General features: G+C 42.0%; 1 protein-coding gene across 1 annotated transcript in view; it reads left to right on the forward strand.

Annotated features, from left to right (window-relative positions):
* Positions 1-17990, forward strand: part of lama5 (laminin, alpha 5) — a 274408-nt gene that overhangs the window by 240027 nt on the left and 16391 nt on the right. Inside the window, exons 63-77 of the mRNA XM_034171776.1 lie at positions 36-195; positions 1041-1174; positions 1265-1430; positions 2573-2707; positions 2799-2950; positions 3068-3200; positions 3277-3420; positions 3599-3729; positions 5024-5191; positions 5913-6045; positions 7586-7743; positions 7920-8112; positions 8198-8335; positions 11710-11875; positions 11970-12100. Coding sequence (XP_034027667.1) covers positions 36-195; positions 1041-1174; positions 1265-1430; positions 2573-2707; positions 2799-2950; positions 3068-3200; positions 3277-3420; positions 3599-3729; positions 5024-5191; positions 5913-6045; positions 7586-7743; positions 7920-8112; positions 8198-8335; positions 11710-11875; positions 11970-12100 — 2242 coding nt within the window. The remainder of the gene's footprint in view (positions 1-35; positions 196-1040; positions 1175-1264; positions 1431-2572; positions 2708-2798; positions 2951-3067; positions 3201-3276; positions 3421-3598; positions 3730-5023; positions 5192-5912; positions 6046-7585; positions 7744-7919; positions 8113-8197; positions 8336-11709; positions 11876-11969; positions 12101-17990) is intronic.

The following is a 17990-nucleotide window of genomic DNA, read 5'->3' on the forward strand; positions in this document are numbered from 1 at the left end:
TTATTTATATATTAACAGTGTGTGTCTGTGTGTAGGATCCTCCAGTATGGCCACATGTCCATGTCTTCTGTAACAAGAGAAGGGGAACAAAGGGTAACCAAAGCAAATGTGGTGGCTGGAGGAGATCAGGGGCTGCTCAACCTGTTGACTGACGATACTGTGTTCTATGTGGGAGGATACCCCAGCACTTTCACTGTGAGTGCAGGAAGTGCTGTGACAATGGTTCTGGCTTGACAGGGAGGTCTTGGAAAACTCATGCCAGTCAGTAGAGCAGGTGTCCACTAGACAGTGGGTTCAGATCCCATTCTGTGTAGGATATTTCAGAGACACACAAATGGATTTCACTGAAATATGGTGAAGAGTAAGACCTTAAGTTAAAAAAAAAAAAAAAGAGTACATGACACTTTCAGGCAGATCCAGGACCATTTTTAGTGTTTTGTACCAAGGTTCATAGAACTAATACCATCAAGTTTGGTGCACAGTTTGCGGCTCAATGACTTTCTGCAAAACCGTTCATAGAATTTTCAGAAATTTGGTACAAACAATCCTTGGGGGACTGTCTGCTCATGGTAAATCGGACTATCTGACAGAATTCCTGTCAGCCTTCACATGGCTCCCAAGAAGGATGAACAGCTTCAGGTGAATACATACAAATGTAAAGCCACTTTCCCCATATTTGGTCAAAATTACTATTTCTTTGTCTAAAGGACTTCAGGTCTCTTGACCCTATTTTTGTTTTTAGTAATCTCTTCCATTGTTTTATTTATTGTTATTTGTCCTATGGTGAACAGCACCCCCAGTAGCAATTAATGGACAGATAAGAGAAGACAGTTACCTCACCTTTGGCTTAGATTTGGACACAGTAAACACTTGTTGCTATCTTGTAACAGAATTGCAATCAGTAATTTTTTTAATAGTAAGCTAAAACATTTCCAGACTTTGTAATTCTGTTATCGTAGAACTGCCCGGGTCAAGGTTGACAGCATTATATCTCTTGTCTTTTGAAATAAAAATGGTGCTCTGTGTCTTTCTCTCTTTAGCCACCGCCTCAGCTCATTTTGCCGAACTTTAAAGGCTGTATCGAGCTGGGGACGCTGAACGAAGAAGTGCTCAGCCTCTACAACTTTGAAAATGTTTTCCAGCTCAACACCACAGAGGACAAACCGTGCAGCAGGTGAGTGAGGACAGCGTCCAGCCTTCCCTCCCTCTGGTCCTTTGCTTGACTGTTGTCCCTTGTGAATAATGTGTGAAAATGAACTCTTAGGGCGAAGGCGGTGCCGGCTCAGCAGTGGGTGAATGACGCCGCGTATTTTGATGGCACAGGCTACGCCGAGATCACCTTTAAGGACGAATCAGGTCGCATGCAGCGCTTCCAACAAGATGTTAAACTGTTATCACACAACGGGATACTGCTGCTGCTGCAAAACGGGGTAACACATTCACTCATTAATTCATGACAGAAATATACACGAGCCTTCACATATTGTTGAATGTGTCATAAACTAATGCCCCGTTTAGACCGGACTGAGACCTATAGAAGACCCTTACAAGACCGTGACATGTTGTCAACTCTCACAAGCCTTGGCTAGTCTCCATTTCGATTTGTTATTTGCATTTACGCCAAGCGTACATTGGACCTGAATTGTGCGAATGAAAAATATGTTAACATCCGTGATCATTGATGCAACATGCAGAGTTAATTTAGAGTCTATTACGACCCACAGGATCAGGTTGGGATCTGTGAGAGTTTATCAAGAACGATTATGAGACCCATGTATCTGTTAACTCATCGCACAACTTCTGCAAGTGTTTTAAACAGTTCAATATACTTGCACTCGCACACCTGTTGGCGACCAAGAGTGATTGTTTTTCCGATCATGGAGGCCCCAATGCGAACAGCCTACAGCCCCAGAGAGAGTCCGTGGGAGTGACGGCGAGCAGAGGCCATTTTTTGATCGCTGTCGGTCTTAAATGCGGTGTAACATTAGTATTGACAAGAAGCACCTGCAACTTCACGCATTCATTACCGTCATGCACACATTAATATTTATCTCAGAAAGCGATGAAATGGATTTCACATTCACTGTTGACAATCACCCCATCTGTTATATTATTTCATGTGTTAAACTATCAGTTCATTCTTTCATTCAGTCATTCATTCATCCATTCACTGCAGTGTTCTCAGCACTTCGTTGAAATTTACACCATATTCAGTATTATTACATGTATCAAACTGTCAGTTCATTCATTCATCCATGCATTCACTCACCCAGTGTTCTCAGCATTGGTTATCGAAATTTACACCATCTGTTGTATTCATTCATGCATCAAACTGTCAGTTCATTCATTCACTATTGCAGGCATGTGTTACTTCATTCATTCATTCATTCGCTCACTGCAGCGTTCCCAACATAGATGATCTACTTTCACACAGATGTATCGTTTGATGTTTGAAACTGTCAGTTCATTCATTCATTATTGTGGATGGTTTCAGTAAACATGGATGTGTTCACTCACTCATTCATTCATTTCTTTTACACTGTTTTCTCTCTCTCTCTCTCTCGCCCGTCAGGACTGGTTCTTTTGTCTGGCGGTGCTTCGGGGTCAGCTGAAGGTTTTCTATGACTTCAGTGACATCATGACAGAGGTTGAGCCCAAAGACCCAACTTCGTACCTCCTCGTAGTCAGCGACGCTGAGTCCAAATCTGTGAGTCTGTCTCGGCTCTGATTGGCTGTCTCGTCCCGGTGTTTCTGGTTGTTTGACTCTGACGCTGACGTGTTGTCGTTTGTTGTTGTAGCTGGAGGTTATCATCATGCGTACCTCCCAGAACCGCATCGTGGTGCGAAACAACCACAACAACGTCTACAACCTCCTGTTCACTGAGAGCATCCCTCAGTTCAGTGGCAGGTACTTCCTGGGCGGAGTCCCAGCGGACAACATGCCTAACCAGTGAGTGACACATTTCTAATCCTGCAGTGTGAGCATGAGGAACACTAGCAGGCCGTGCGTCTGGTGTCAGGATCATGTTGGGGCTCAGCAGGTCTCCGTCTCTGACTCTGCGTGCAGGCTGAAGCCTCTGTTCCCGAAGCAGGGTTCTCTGAAGGGCTGCTTCAGGAACCTGAAGGCCGTGAACAATCACATTGACCTCAAGAACATGAAGAGTTCTGGAGTCAGTTTCGGCTGTGACTCGGACGTGCTGGTATGAAAACACTGCCGCGCTAAGCGTTTGCGAAGCAGCGCCCGTGTTCATGTGTCCATCGTTTTTCCCCTATCAGGTGGCTCGTGAGGCTCATTTCTCCGGTCTGAGCTTCCTGAATTTGGCTCTGACAAACATTCCAACCCTGAGGAAAAACTTCTACGCTGGGTTTGGCTTCCGGACAGATCAGAAAGCTGGACTCATGTTCTACCACCAAGACCAGGTGGGCCACGCCTCTTCCTGTTGTCATTATTTTTTTTTAAATTGTAGTAATTCTCCTTGTTTTCTTTCCATTTGAATGCCGTCTGGTTGGTACTTTAGGATTTTGAGCTCTCGTCTTGTTGCTGTAATGTGATGCTTTGATCTGCTTTGCTTTGGTTTGCATGTTGCCTCTCGTGCAGGATGGCGTTTGTCAGGTGTTTTTGGATAAAGGTCAAGTCGTGGTGAGAGCCGCTAACAATGAGATTAGGACACAAAAGACATACAACGATGACAACAGCCACTACATCGCACTCTACAACAACATCAACGGGTACGATTATAACAAACATCAGGAGTAGAGTTGTGTGATATGACGATATGTATTGTAAAATGATAGTAAAACATCTATCGTTTCATATCATGCTCTACTATAGCTCTTGGCAAGATTCTTTTGCACCTGCATTAATACAGTTGTACCTGCATTAATGGTAAATGTCCACCAGGTGGAGATATTGCTCCATTTCAAGAACCTTGGGACATGATGATGATTTGCATTTTGCTTATAGTAGTAGATGGTTCATTTATTTATTAATTTATTTTGTGTTGTGTTCTGTTTTGAAAAATAGTCTGATTTTGTCCTGTGTGATAATTCCGCTCCGTATCAAAATTCAGAACACCGCTGTGTGCACGTCACAAGAGTTGAAGCAGAAACTCTGCTGAAACCTTCAACAATACTGATTACAAACACACAAACAAAATCTACCTGCACGGCTTGCAGAGGTAGTTGTGTTCATTCAGGAATTACCGTCTCGTTCTCCTTCTCATCCCTGCAGCAAACAGGTTGTACGAGTTGATGTGTTTTGGAGGAGTGGCCTTGAAAGGGGGGGGGGGGCAGATTTTAACTATTAAAATTCCAGCGTAATTGTTAATATTTATATTTTTACTTTTATTTTTTAATAGTTTTTCAGGTCTGTAACATCGAATACAAGTTACATTGGAGGAAATTCCACGGTTAAAGTAGAAGGTTAAAAAAAAACCTTCAGTTATCACAGTATGTTTCAAAAGTCAATGAGTACTTTTTTTTTACATGCTTATTTAAAAATCTGCCAAAAGGTTCGAACCTAAACTATAAAAATCTGTCTTTCCATGTGGTCATTGTATATAGACTATTATATGGCGCCTTAATAGATCCTTGTCATTTCAGGTGGATTAGTTGTCCCATTATGTGGGTGAGATCACTATAATGTGCATTTTTGTACTATTTTGTCTCAAACGTTTTTGCTGTGTTGCACAGCTCCATTAGTTTTTTCCTGAAAATGCTTCCATCATGTTAGCGAGCTGAATCCAGTAGCCACAGTGTTTTGGGAGACATCTTTAGCAGCCTTTTTTGTTGTTGTTGTTGTTGTTGTTATTCAGGAAAGTTGATGCGTGTTTACTCATCTGCTCTGACACAGAGCCTACTTTGCCTCCTGTCTGTCTATCGGCTTTTTGCTCCTACAAGAAACACCTTTCTAATTTTAAGTGAAATTTCAAATGACACGGATCTATTTAGGTATCATATAAAACAAATAATGAATGCGATCCATTTGTGTAATGGAAAGAAAATTGTCGTGTTTCACCCTCAGGATGCGTCTGTACATGGATGACATGTTGGAGAAAGTGGACACAGCTGTGAGTCCAGGTGGCAGTGGGCGGAGCTCAACACCATCAGAGAGTACCACCTTCCTGGGAGGAACGCCCACCCAAACCCCCAGCAACCTCACAGGCTGCCTCAGCAATGTTTTTATAAAGAGGTGAGAAGAGACGAGAAGTGAGGATTTATTCTGCTTGAATCTCCTTTTAAATCCTTAACAAGGATTTTTATTTATTTATTTATTGATGTTCCTGTCTCTGGGTTCTCGGCCTTTGAGGTCAAGAGACGCCTGAGAAGAACTTAAGGAGTCATGGGATCACTGGACAGAGAAGACTTGCGACGCCAGTACCTTTGCAGGAGAACAAAGGTCCAAGTCCTTAGGATCTTGGTGCTTCCTGTCTCAGTGTATGTGAAACGTGAATGCTAACTAGTGACAGAAATTGATGCTTGGTTGTCTTTGGTACTAGGCCTGTTTGGATACTGCTAGAATGACATTGGCCCAATCCCAGTACTCTCTCTTCACCCTACCACTTCACATAAATGTGCAAAATGCATCAGTGTTGAGGACCCCAGTGACTTGAGTAGGTCAAGGACAGATGGTTACTTTGGAGCATTGGAGATGGACCAGGTATCTGCCTGGGTGGTTGACATTCAGGACCCGGCAACATGTGGCATCAGCACTTTACCCTGACCTTTTAAACCTTCATCTTAAATGAGCTCTGATACTTTATGTTGTTCCATCAAAAGAGAAGAATTCATATTAGCATGCGTCAAACAGTTTTTCAAACCTGCACGCCAAATTTATTTGAATTAATGTTCGTGGGATAAGTAACAGACGCCACATTTTTTTTGCATCTCTCTGTGCGTTTTGTTCTCTCCAGAGAATCATCTGATCAGATGGTTTTGAACTTGATGAAAGCAAAAGAAAATATCAACGTTCCTCTGGACTGTCCCGCCGCCAAAAAACCCCAACAGATTGTGGCTGCACAGCCAAGACATGGCAACAAGCACAAGGTACGCGCACACATCTCGCCACCAAGACACAGCAACAAGCCCAAGGTACATGCACGCATCTTGCCACCAAGACATGGCAGCAAGCCCAAGCTACACGCAAGTTAACCGCCTCTATAAAAAGTGTGCACGATACCAGAAACTGGCATAATTACTTTTGAAAGCTTCTGACTGGCTAATTGTTATAGCAGGGTGAACGGAGGCACTTGTGGTTTTATATAAGTGCTCACATAAAGAATCTGTGCCTTCTTGCATTTAAGATATTGGTTTCAGAAAATCCAAAGAATTAAAGCACAGAAAAATCTGGAGAAAAATTGTGGATCTTCATAAGCCTGGTCCCTCCTTAGGAACTGGATCCAAAAAAACTCAAGGCACCCCAGCTGTAACTGCTGGGGTAAATTTTAAACCCGAAACTGAACAAAGTTTGGAGGTCCAACAGAACTGATGGAGCATCAGAGGCATCAGATCTGTTGTTGAAGGTTATCAGTCATCCAGGAAAGAAATCCCTCAAGGTTTACTATAAAGGAACTGGCCTTCTTGTTGGGTTTTGTTTAGTCTGCAGTAGTGTCAGGTTAAAATTCTTGTTAAATCTTGTTGCAGCAGCAACAGTCAGTAGTAAAGAAAAGAGAAATATTTACATTAAAGAAAGGTGACTAAAGTATATTGCAGTGTTTGCTGGTGGGAACATAAATACTAATGTGAACAGATTCTGTGAAAATTAGTAAGTGGTAACTGTTAACTAGTAATTAGTAACTGGAAGTGGGTCTATATCTGCATAAGTATGTATAGATATGGTCAAATTATTGCACAGGACAAATTGCACAGTTGTGCATGTAGTAAAGCACAAAAGGTGGCGGAGGACATAGTTAAGATGGACAGATAAACGTGTGGTAGACAACATATTGGACGTTATTTGGTACAGTTTAGATTAAAGATGTCAGATAGACACTGAAGGAGAAGTGAACAGTGCATTGATGTAGCAAAGCCCTCAGCCTGTGGTGTGTACCATAAGGGCTTTTATAAAATTAAGCAAGATGGAGTGGCATGCAGTCATTTCACCATTCTCCAAGATTATCTTCATAAAGATTATCTTCACAGCAGAAAACGAGACCTTGTATTGACTCTCAAGAGAAACATACAAGGATCTCTGTTGTTGAACACAGGGACCTTTTGTTTTACTACGGAGATTCTTCTCACTCAGACTGTAGTATCTTGGAGTTACTACACCATTTCACTTTTTAAAACTATGTCTCTCGGTTGATTGGTGAAACATCATGAAGGCCAACAAGAAATCTGTTTGCTGTAGAAAAAATTTCTAGATATCAGGCAGAAATGTGACATTGTCCACCATTAAGAGAGTGGTCCAATGGCCTAAAGGTACTGTGCTCAACCAATTATTAAATCTTCCACGATAAGGTTGTCCTAAAGTATTTCCTACAATAAGGGCAGCTCTGAAGATGGATCAGCATGATGAACATGATGATTAACAATTCTGATCAACAAAAAGCTGAAAGTCAACCTTCTCACACTCGTTCTTCTTCAGGGAAAGCACAAGAAGCCATCAAGAACCCGCAGCCGTAATACCAGGGATTCCTGTCAGGGGGCGGGGCCATCAGATGCTGAGCGGGGAGCGACGTACTACAGTGGCTCATCTTACAGTTTCCAGAGATACGACTCTCTGCCTCGCTCGCTCAGCAAAATGTGCGTACGGACAAAAACCGGGATTACGGTCAACTTTCTTTTTTTTTTTTTCTTTTTTTTTACTGTTTCTGATCATTATTGTGACCACAGTGTGGTGCTTTCAGTTTAAATAATCATTCTGACCATAGGGTGGCACTGTTCGAATTAAATCAGTCTTAAAGCCTGTCTGTTTGCAGGCCTCAGATCTCTGTGGCGCTGAGGATCAACTCTTCTGACGGATTGGTGCTTTACGGTGCCGGCGGCCAGCGCAGCCTAGCTGTGATGTCGCTCAGCGTGTCAGCCGGTCATCTGCTGCTAACGCTGGACGGAGGGAAGAGAAGGGTCAGCCTGCGCAGCCACAGGAAGTACAATGACAACCAGTGGCACACGGTGAGGGCGCACCACCTGATCACATGACTCAGGTCACATGGAAGAGAATTTTCCTTTGACTTCATGATGCTCTGTTTGTCTTCAGGTGTTTGTAAAGCGGGAAGTGGAGAAGGTCAGTCTGGTCATCGACGGGATCAGTGCTCAGTCTAAGAGGGTCCCTGCACGGGACCGGACTCGCCTAAGTGGACCTCTGTACGTCGGAGGAATCCCATCATCGCTGACGGTAACAGCATTACTTTCTGATTGACTTTTCCAGATCAAAGCTTCTCAAAAGATTCATCTGTACCCATCTAATCCACTTTGATTGAATAATCTTACTAAAACATACAATATGTTCCTATAAACAAGCTAGAAGGTCACTCAGTGCACTGATGGAGCGGTAATTACCAACGCGATTATTAGCACAGACAGCTAAATGGCCCTTTATGTGGAGAGCTGTGTGATGTCATAAAGCATAAAAGACCTTGGAATATTAAAGGCAAATTTTCCCAACTACAGCTACAACTTTGAGGCATTTTTATAATTTGTAATAAGGGGTTGGGATTCTGTGGATTCTGTCCACTGGGCTATTGTCTGTTGGGATTTTGACCGCTGGGATTTTGTCATGGATTCCTTTGAGTTTATGGTTAATTGTACATCATGAATGTTGTGTAGTTTATAGGTTTACTAATCAGTAATTCATTAAATCAGTGCTTTTTTTTGTTTGTTTTTTTTTTGTTTGTTTTATTCTTTGAGTTTTGTGTGTGTGTGTGTGTGTGTGTGTGTGTGTGTGTGTGTGTGTGTGTGTGTGTGTGTGTGTGTGTGTGTGTGTGTGTGTGTTTGGAGGGGTCGGGAGTGATACGCAAAGTCATAAAAACCAAAAGTGTCTCTTAGTTTTACCTGGATAAAAATACTTAATAAAATAATGTTCATAAGATCAAAGTGCAGTGTTTTTTTCTAACAGCAGCACAGTGGATTAGTGGTTAGCACTGTTGCCTCACAGCAAGAAGGTCATGGGTTCCCACCTGTGGTCTTTTTGTGTGGAGTTTGCGTGTTCTCCCCGTGTTTGCGTGGCTTCCTCCCACATCTAAAGACACGCAGATTAGGTGGACTGCTAACTTTAAATTGTGTGTGAGTGTGTTTGTCTGTCTATATATGACCCTGCGACAGACCGGCGTCCTGTCCAGGGTGAACCCCACCTTGCATCCTATGACTGCTGCGATAGGCTCCAGCCCCCCGCAACCCTTAACTGGAGTAAGCAGTTGAAGATGAGTGAGTGAGTGAGTGTTTTTTTCTAACATAGTCAAGTATCAGTCTGAGTGAGCATTTGTCCATGTCCACTGCCACGGACTCCCTGCAGGTGGTGAGCTCACATTTTCTAACATGTGGTGGGGAAGGAGCCCGAGCTTATGCGTGAGGTCGAGAGATACCAACTACAAATAGTTGGGCTCACCTCCACACATAGCACAGACTCTGGAACCACCATACTCCTGGACAGGGGCTGGACGCTGTCCAGGGTGAGACGTGCTGGGTGGGTGTGGGGATACTCACGAGTCCCCGGCTGAGTGCCTTTATCTTGGAGTTTTGTCCAACTGCTTCTATGCGACTTTGTGTTGCAGGGAGGAATCTGTCTGTTGTTTGTGTATATGCCCCAAACAGCAGCAGCTCAGAGTATCCAGCTTTCTTGGAGACTCTGAGCGGGATCCTGGAAAAGGTTCCTGCTGGAGACTCATTAGTTGTACTGGGGGACTTCAATGCTCATGTGGGCAACAATGGAGAAAGTTGGAGGGGAGGGATTGAAAAAAATGGCTCCCCTGATTTGAACCCAAGTGGTGTTTTGTTATTGGACTTCTGTGCTGGTCATGGATTGTCCACAACAAACACATTGTTCAAGCACAAGGGTGTTCATAAGTACACATGGTACCAGAACACCCTAGGTCAAAGGTTGATAATCGATTTTGTAATCGTGTTAGTACAGAGGTCTCCTGAATCAGCGGACTGCAGCCTCAGTGGTGGCTGAGGCAAAAACTCGAGCATAGGAGGCGTTTGGAGAGGCCATGGAAAATAACTTTCGGTCAGCCTCAAAGCAGTTCTGGCAAACTGTCAGACCTCCGGAAAGGCAGGCAGTTCTTAACTAGGGCTGTGTTCAGCATGGAAGGAGAGCTGCTAAACTGGACTGAGGATATTGTCAGGCAGTGGAAAGAACACTTTGAGGATCTCCTCAACCCTACTGACATACCCTGTGCTGAGGAGACAGGGATGAATGACTCTCGTGGATCTGGTGCCATTACAGTGGTGGGCACAGTTCCGCTAATTATCAAAGCTAATGTTTTCATTATCAGATTAGCTTTTCAGATAACTTTGACCATCAACGGACCAATTAGCTTCTGATAAATTTAGGTTCGATAATCTTTAGACCACTAACGTATTTTTGCAGACATAGTGAATAAAGCTTAACAGTTAAACATTTGTGAAGTCTGAAGTCAAAGATTTCAGCACCTTCCTGTTAAATGTTTCCTAGCAGGCAAACAGCTCTGTCCTGCAGAGGATGGAGCTTGTTACAGGAGAGAAAGAAAGAGAGAGAAAAAAGATCATTTCTCTTTACACCATAATGATTCACCAGCATATCACACAAGTCATCAACAGGCATACAGTTTTAACTTATTGATGGTTAAAATTTTAACCATTCTAATTCCAGACAAGTTATTTAAATTAACGTCACGTCTGGCGTTTTATAATGTGAAAATATCAGCTATATGTTTTAGTTTTAAAGTAATGCACTAATTTTGAAGGTCTTAGTATTTGGACCACACATGCATTATGGGCAAAGTTTTCATAACAGGAGAAATGCATTGAGGCTGCACTTTAACTGCTGCACACAGACAACAGTATTAAACTCTTTGTATATTGTGCTTAAAATTCTTGTGAATATATTCTCTGGGTTTATAGATGTTGTTATTGTATTTGTTTTATGTAAACATGTCAGAAGCTCAGGTTTATTAAAAGTTTTCAGGGACTGTACTGACATCTACTGGCCAGTTGCTGCAGTCTAAACAGCACAGAGAATCCACATGACGACAATTATAAATGAACTTTATACAACCAAAATGTACATTTTTATGCTTTTCATCACATTAAAAGAGGCTGCAGCAACTCTCTGGTGTGCAAAGGATTATGGGATATGACAAATACTGCCATGAACACTGCCACCTACTGGCCAGTAGATGGAGGAGATCCCGAGGAAGATAGAGAGAGATTATATTTCTCAGCTGGCTTTGGAACGCCTTGGGATCACCCGGGAAGAGTTCCAGGACTTGGCCAAGGATAGGCAAGTGTGGGTTGAGCTGCTTGCTCTGCTGCCACCATGACCTAAACCTGGATAAGCGTTTGAAAATGAACAAATGAATGAATGTTTTTTTTTTTCTAATATGCTGAATTCCTAAAATATTAATGAAAAAGCAACGAAAAACAACAAAGAAAACCTTTGGATAAGAAAAAAATCAAAACAGTTGATCACAACAGTTTCATCACTAAAAGGAAATAATGTCCTTTCACATTGCTTGAAGAAAAGCTTCTTCTTTGTGTGCTGTATTAAAGTTGTGTTGTTAAAATTTCAAGGTTCTAGGACAAGGTTCTGGTGGTTTTGTGGGTTGTGTTCGGGACCTGACGCTGAATGAAGCTCCTGCAGGAAGCCCCGCCTACAGCCAGGGGGTGGTGCCCTGCTTCCAGAATCCTCTGCAGCTCGGCATCTACTTTTCTGGACAAGAAGGCCACATTGCCTTAGGTTCCAATCCCAACTTCTTTTTTTTTTTTTTAATCTTTTAAAATTGTATTGTTTTTGCTTGCTGACTCAGTGATCCCTCCTTCCCATCCTGCAGATGAGACTGCAGTTCTGGGTCGGGATTTTGAAATCCAACTGGAAGTTCGACCTATGTCTGACACTGGGCTGCTGTTGCATGCTGGGAAGGTGACAGATCAGTACCTGACTTTGGTTCTCAGTCAGGGAGAGGTATGTCAAGAAATCCAAGAACCAAAAACAATGTCTCCATTTCCTGTTTCTCAGCCATAAAAAAATGTTCTTGTTGTTTTTGAAGTAACTTGATGCACTTGAGTCACTTTCACACATTTTTGTTTTGTGTATACAAACTGATTGTTTTTACTTCTGTTATTACTTCATAAATGTGTGCCATTCAGCATTATTATTAGTTTTATTGTTTATACTTCTGTGTTCTGGTTAGCGCTATACTGAGTCAAGATAGGACCCCACAATGCAGGACAGCCAGGACACAAAGGGTTAAATTCCAATATCCAAGGTGTTTAATCTTTTAGTGCGACAGCGATATAACAGTGGTGATCGATGGTGATAGGGTGATCCAATGTGACAATAACTCCAAAACAACAAAGACTAAGTGAGAGACCAAACGGGGGATGAACCAAAAATAACTGACCAAAAACACAGCAGGGTGCAAACACTTATAAACTGGATAAACGAGGTGGAGACTGATAGTGCAGCGGGTAAGAGAATATTTAGAGGGGAATCCTGCAAATGGTGATAAAAGCATCAAATTTGGCAGAAATACTCCTCAGACAATCCTCTTTAGAAAAAAACAATTGGCCACTTGAATTTTCAATCAGCGATCAGGTAGGGGTCAATTGAAGAATTACACAGCGGTCAAAATTAAATGATGCTCCAGTCATATTGAAAAAGATTCCACATTATTTGCCTGATCATAAAGATTCCAAAAAAGTATAGTTTGGACTATCTGTGACTGAATTCTATGGAGTTACGGGATAAAAACAGCAAGAATGGTGACAAAGGTCAGTATCATTTTGTACAGGGGTCAAAAGTTAAAATTGCTCCAATTTTGGTCAAACGTGATGCAAATTACTAGTTGAGTTAACACGGTTTTAAAAAGGAATAGTTTGGACCATGTATCATCCTTACTTAGCACGTTACGGGGTAACATGTCACATGTCATAGAATCCAATAGATGTAGACCTTGTTTGACCTTTACTTTGGAGACCAAGCATTCAACACTGTCAACACTATTCCATTTATTAATCCTATCAGTCCAAACTATACCTTTTTGGAATCTTTATGATCAGAAAAATAATGTGGAATATTTTTCAATATGATTGGAGCATCTTTTAATTTTGACCGCTGTGTAATTCTTCAATTGACCCCTACCTGACTGCTGATTGAAAATTCAAGTGGCCAATTGTTTTTTCTAAAGAGGACTGTTTGGGGAGTATTTCTGCCAAATTTGATGCTTTTATCACCATTTGCATGATTGTTTCACTTATCTGCTGCACTATGACAGGACACGTGTGTTGGGTATTTTCTCCTCCAAACATTCTTAAAACCTTTGATAAGACAAACAGAGTCAAGAAACACCAGTGAGACAGAAAGTCAAATTTTACGCGCGGAGTGCAGTCAGGCTGTACACCAAAGCTACACTAAAGTCTGGCCTGCGCTTCGCTCTTTTTATTAGTGAATCCCTCATCACATCATAAAACTTGTCCTAAGGGGGGGGGGGGACAACGCGAGACAAGTTTCTTCCCGTAACATAAACACATACGTCAATAAGCGCAGCTGTAAGGAAAAACAGTTTCTTTCTTTACTCTTATCGTCGGAGGTCAGCACATCTCGTTCGTCTGTTGCAGTTATCAGCTGTTCTGCATCTGCCTGGAACACTAAGCATCACATCACAATCAGTCAAAATTCAACCTTCAGTTCTTTTACTCCCAGTCGTTAGCGGCTACGAAAACAAGTTGTGTAATAATAATAATAAGTACATCCAGCTCCAACAAGGTTGAATAACACGTACATTCTCGGGTTTAAGTGCAAACAGCACAACACCCTTCTCATCAGAAAGAAGACAAAAGGTACAAATGTTTAACAGTGATAACATATATATATATATATATATATATAAAATCCTTAACATTTCCCACCTGTTTATCACCTGTTAAACATACAGTAGGCATCACCCAGCTTAGTTAGTTAGTTTATTAACTTAATCTATTCTGTCCACGTTTTTATTAATTGAACACCACCAACAGATGGAAGATTTGAATCCAGCTGCTATTTGATCAACCAGTTTATACTCGTCAGGCACTCCTCTGGGGACTCCTATTGCGTCAATATATGTTGGATTTCCTACTCCTTTCCAATCTCTTTTTACTCTATGTCTGGCTATGCCTTTCTGCCAATCCTCAGGAATAAGAGAGGCTGCATATGTCGTAACGTCTTCAGGGGTCATGGGTAACAATAATGATATTAATGCACAATAACCTGACACATTTCGTGGCAGTCTGTCAAAGATTCTGTTATCACCACACCACCACCATACATCACTCCTACCGACTGGTATAAATGAACCGTTTTTCTGTATTATTCGACTACACCACTTGTCTTATTACTTTTTCAGCTAAAGCTTCATAGGCTAAGAGTGTGTTAACTCATCACGTCAACAGTTCAAGCTTGAACTGGAGTTGTGAGCTTTTCAATATCATCATAATTCTCAGTACAGTCATTACAGTTTTCTCCACTAAGGTCTGACTGTTTCAATGCTTGATATTTTGGCATAGTTTGTTGGAAGGCCAGATTACACTGTACAAATGTATTTGACACCATTTTGCCAACCATTGTTTTGATATAAGGGATCACACAACACATGCAAAGTCCAATCAGAATTAGGACTATAATAACTGGTGTCACCATTTTCAATAGTAACTGCCAACATGGTCCTGAAGTCAACCAGGACCAGGGATTCCACCGGTTCACGGCTAGGGTGTCTTTATGCATTGCATCACGAAGTTTATTCAGCTCTTCCAATGCGTCCTGCATATCCACTGAATGAATGGAGTCTGGGATGAAAGTACAGCATGTTGTGTTCAGCAGAACACAAACTCCTCCCTGTGAACCAGTAAGCAAGTCTAAAACCATGCGATTTTGCATCACCATGGTACGTAAAGCATCTATTTCAGTGTTTTGAGCTGCTACTATTTTTTTTTTAGTTACATTCATGAACAGACCCAATCGATAATTCAGAGTTTCAATCATTAATGAATTTTTTCCCACTCCTATCCAGGGGAACAATGAATGTGCTATTTTATCTCCTACAGACCACAATTTTTTGGTCCTTTAGTACATCCGAGCCCCACATGTGATTATGTGGTAACACATCTGGGTATATCAATCTCCTCCGTCTGGTGCTGCCATTCTTCTCTGTGGAGGTCCTACCACATATTTATGGTCAGTCACCTGGGTAGGTGCACACACACCACCCCAATTTGGTGGGAGACTCATGTACAGTCTGGAACCATAAAGCCAATAGATGTCATCATACACCGGAATACCATTTACAGGTGGTAGCAAAAACTTACTAACATAAGCACATGATTCATCCGTTCCCCATGGACAGGAGCCTGTATAATTACATCCCCGTCCAATGTGATGAAGATAAGTACCATCCACATATTATGTTTTGGTTAGGCTTAAATTATTTGATAAAACATACGTTTGGGTACACAGACGTTTCTTAATTTTACCTACATTTTTATTCCCTGTCCCGTAAAAGCAAATTGGGAATGGCCGTTGTGATGACAATTTAACGTGATGATATTTTTTGCGTTTCCCTTCAGTCTAGTCAATGGAGCAGCACTTGGGCACGCTTGTACGTCCTCTGTTGAATCCCTATCATATAAGTGGTTGCACTGAGGCAAGTGGTGTTACATCTTATCAGATTTGCTGAGAACTGCTGCCCCCGAAATACAGTTTGATTATGCATCCGTATGATAAGACATTCTGTCACCCTAGCAGGGTACGGTTTAGCCGTCAGAGCTGGGTGTGTTGAGGATATAGGTATTTGCGAACAAACATAACAATTAGTAACGTAATTCCATAGCCAATAAATGAACATATCTGTACCACATATTAGTATGGTATATTGAGGGTGTCCATCTGTCTCATTCACATTATGAATAAACCTCTTCTGACGTTGCTTGCGTTGTTCTCTGGCTTGGTCCACAGTGAGCTGCAATTCTTGGGTCAACCACCAGGCCAGGAATCCGAGGAGCACGAAACACACTAAGATCACAACGCAACCGGCTGCCCTACCAACAGTCCGGCAGCGGCGGCGCTGAGCACGCCGCTCCGGGGTCTGCTGTAGTTCAGTCATGATTGCTAGGATACAGTGTTGTTAACCACCTCACCTAATAGTGCAAGGATCTCCCTGCTTCACTGGCATTGAGACAATCTATTGCTAATTAAATAGACTCCCTTTGTAGCCAGACTTCCCCTTCCACTGTGGAGGCCGCCAACACACGCTGTATCTTACAGTGATGTATCCACGTTGATCTCTCCGCTATCTTTACTGCAGTTGGTGTTGTTAACAGCACTTGGTATAGACCTTCCCAACGAGGACTGGACTCTGATGAACACCCAGTCTCCTGGCTAGACTACTGGAAGGCCGTCCTGTGGAAGATCAAAATTATTCGGCAGTAAATGTGTTTAAGTTATCTCTTTCTGTGTTAATGTCTTTTTCATAAAATTTGCTAATGTTTGTTCCTCATCTGCTGTTTTAGTATCCATGTCAAAATTGGTAGACGATATGGTCGTCCATAAAGTATCTCAAATGGTGTTAACCCTGATGGTGTTGGTGTTATTCTCATATACAATTTACTAGGTCCAACATTCAATCCAGGTTCGTTTTGTCTCTTCTATACATTTCCTTAATCTTATTTTTATTGTGCCCTTTGTCCTTTCCACTAATCCGGCACTGTGTGGATGATAAGCACAATGATTTTTGAGATTGACCTGTAGCGCTTCTCCTACGTATTGCACTATTGTATTAACAAAATGCGCTCCATTATCTGAATAGACTGTTTCTGGTATTCCAAATCATGGAATGATGTCTTTGCACAATGCCTTAGCCACTGTAAGTGCACCTGCATGTTTTGTAGGGAACAATTCTACCCATTTTGAGAAGGCATCAATTATGACTAAACAAAATTCCTTCCCTTCATGTTTACTCAGCTGTATATAATCCATATGAATCACTTGAAATGGATATTGTGGTGTTGGAAATTTGCCTCTTTGGGGTCTCAAATTGCCTTGTGAGTTGTGTTTTGCACATGTCATGCATGCTCTACAATGCTGTTTTGCATATGCATCGAACCCATAAAGACAAAAAAATAGATTGCAATTGCGATATCATACCCCCTGATGAGACATGCGTCACGCCATGGCTCATAATAGCTGCCCATTTAAACATATTTTTTGGCAATATGGGTTTCTTTTGTGGTCATATCCGGAGGGGTGTCATATAGGAGAAAAATAGAAAGAGCTGTTGCCGCCTTTGCGGTTTTGTCAGCAACGTCATTTCCTTTTGAAACACTGTCAGAGCCTTTGGTGTGAGCCGCACATTTGCATATAGCAATTTGGTTAGGCAATTTCACAGCTTTCATTAGTGCAGTTAGGAGAGTGGCATGAGTCACTGGCTTTCCAGATGATGTCACCATTCCACGCTCTTCCCACAGTTTTGCAAACACATGCACTGTGCTAAAAGCGTACTGGCTGTCTGTATAAATTGTTACAGCCGTACCTTTAAACAGATAGCAAGCTGCAGTTAAAGCAACTAATTCAGCTGCTTGTGCTGAAAATGAGGATGGCAATGAAGCAGAATCCAATACTTCTGAATTTGTGACAACAGCATATCCAGATTGTGTTTGTCCATAAGCGTTTTTAGTGGAAGAACCATCCACATACGCAATTGTACTGTTTGGAATGGGTGTGTCCTGGAGGTCTGGGCGTGCTTTCGTCTACATCAAGACAATTGTGCGGCTCACCATCCTCAGGTAAGGGTATCAATGTGGATGGATTCAATGTTGTACAG

The sequence above is a fragment of the Thalassophryne amazonica genome, chromosome 6 (genome assembly GCF_902500255.1).
Source record: "Thalassophryne amazonica chromosome 6, fThaAma1.1, whole genome shotgun sequence".
Classification (NCBI taxonomy): domain Eukaryota; kingdom Metazoa; phylum Chordata; class Actinopteri; order Batrachoidiformes; family Batrachoididae; genus Thalassophryne; species Thalassophryne amazonica.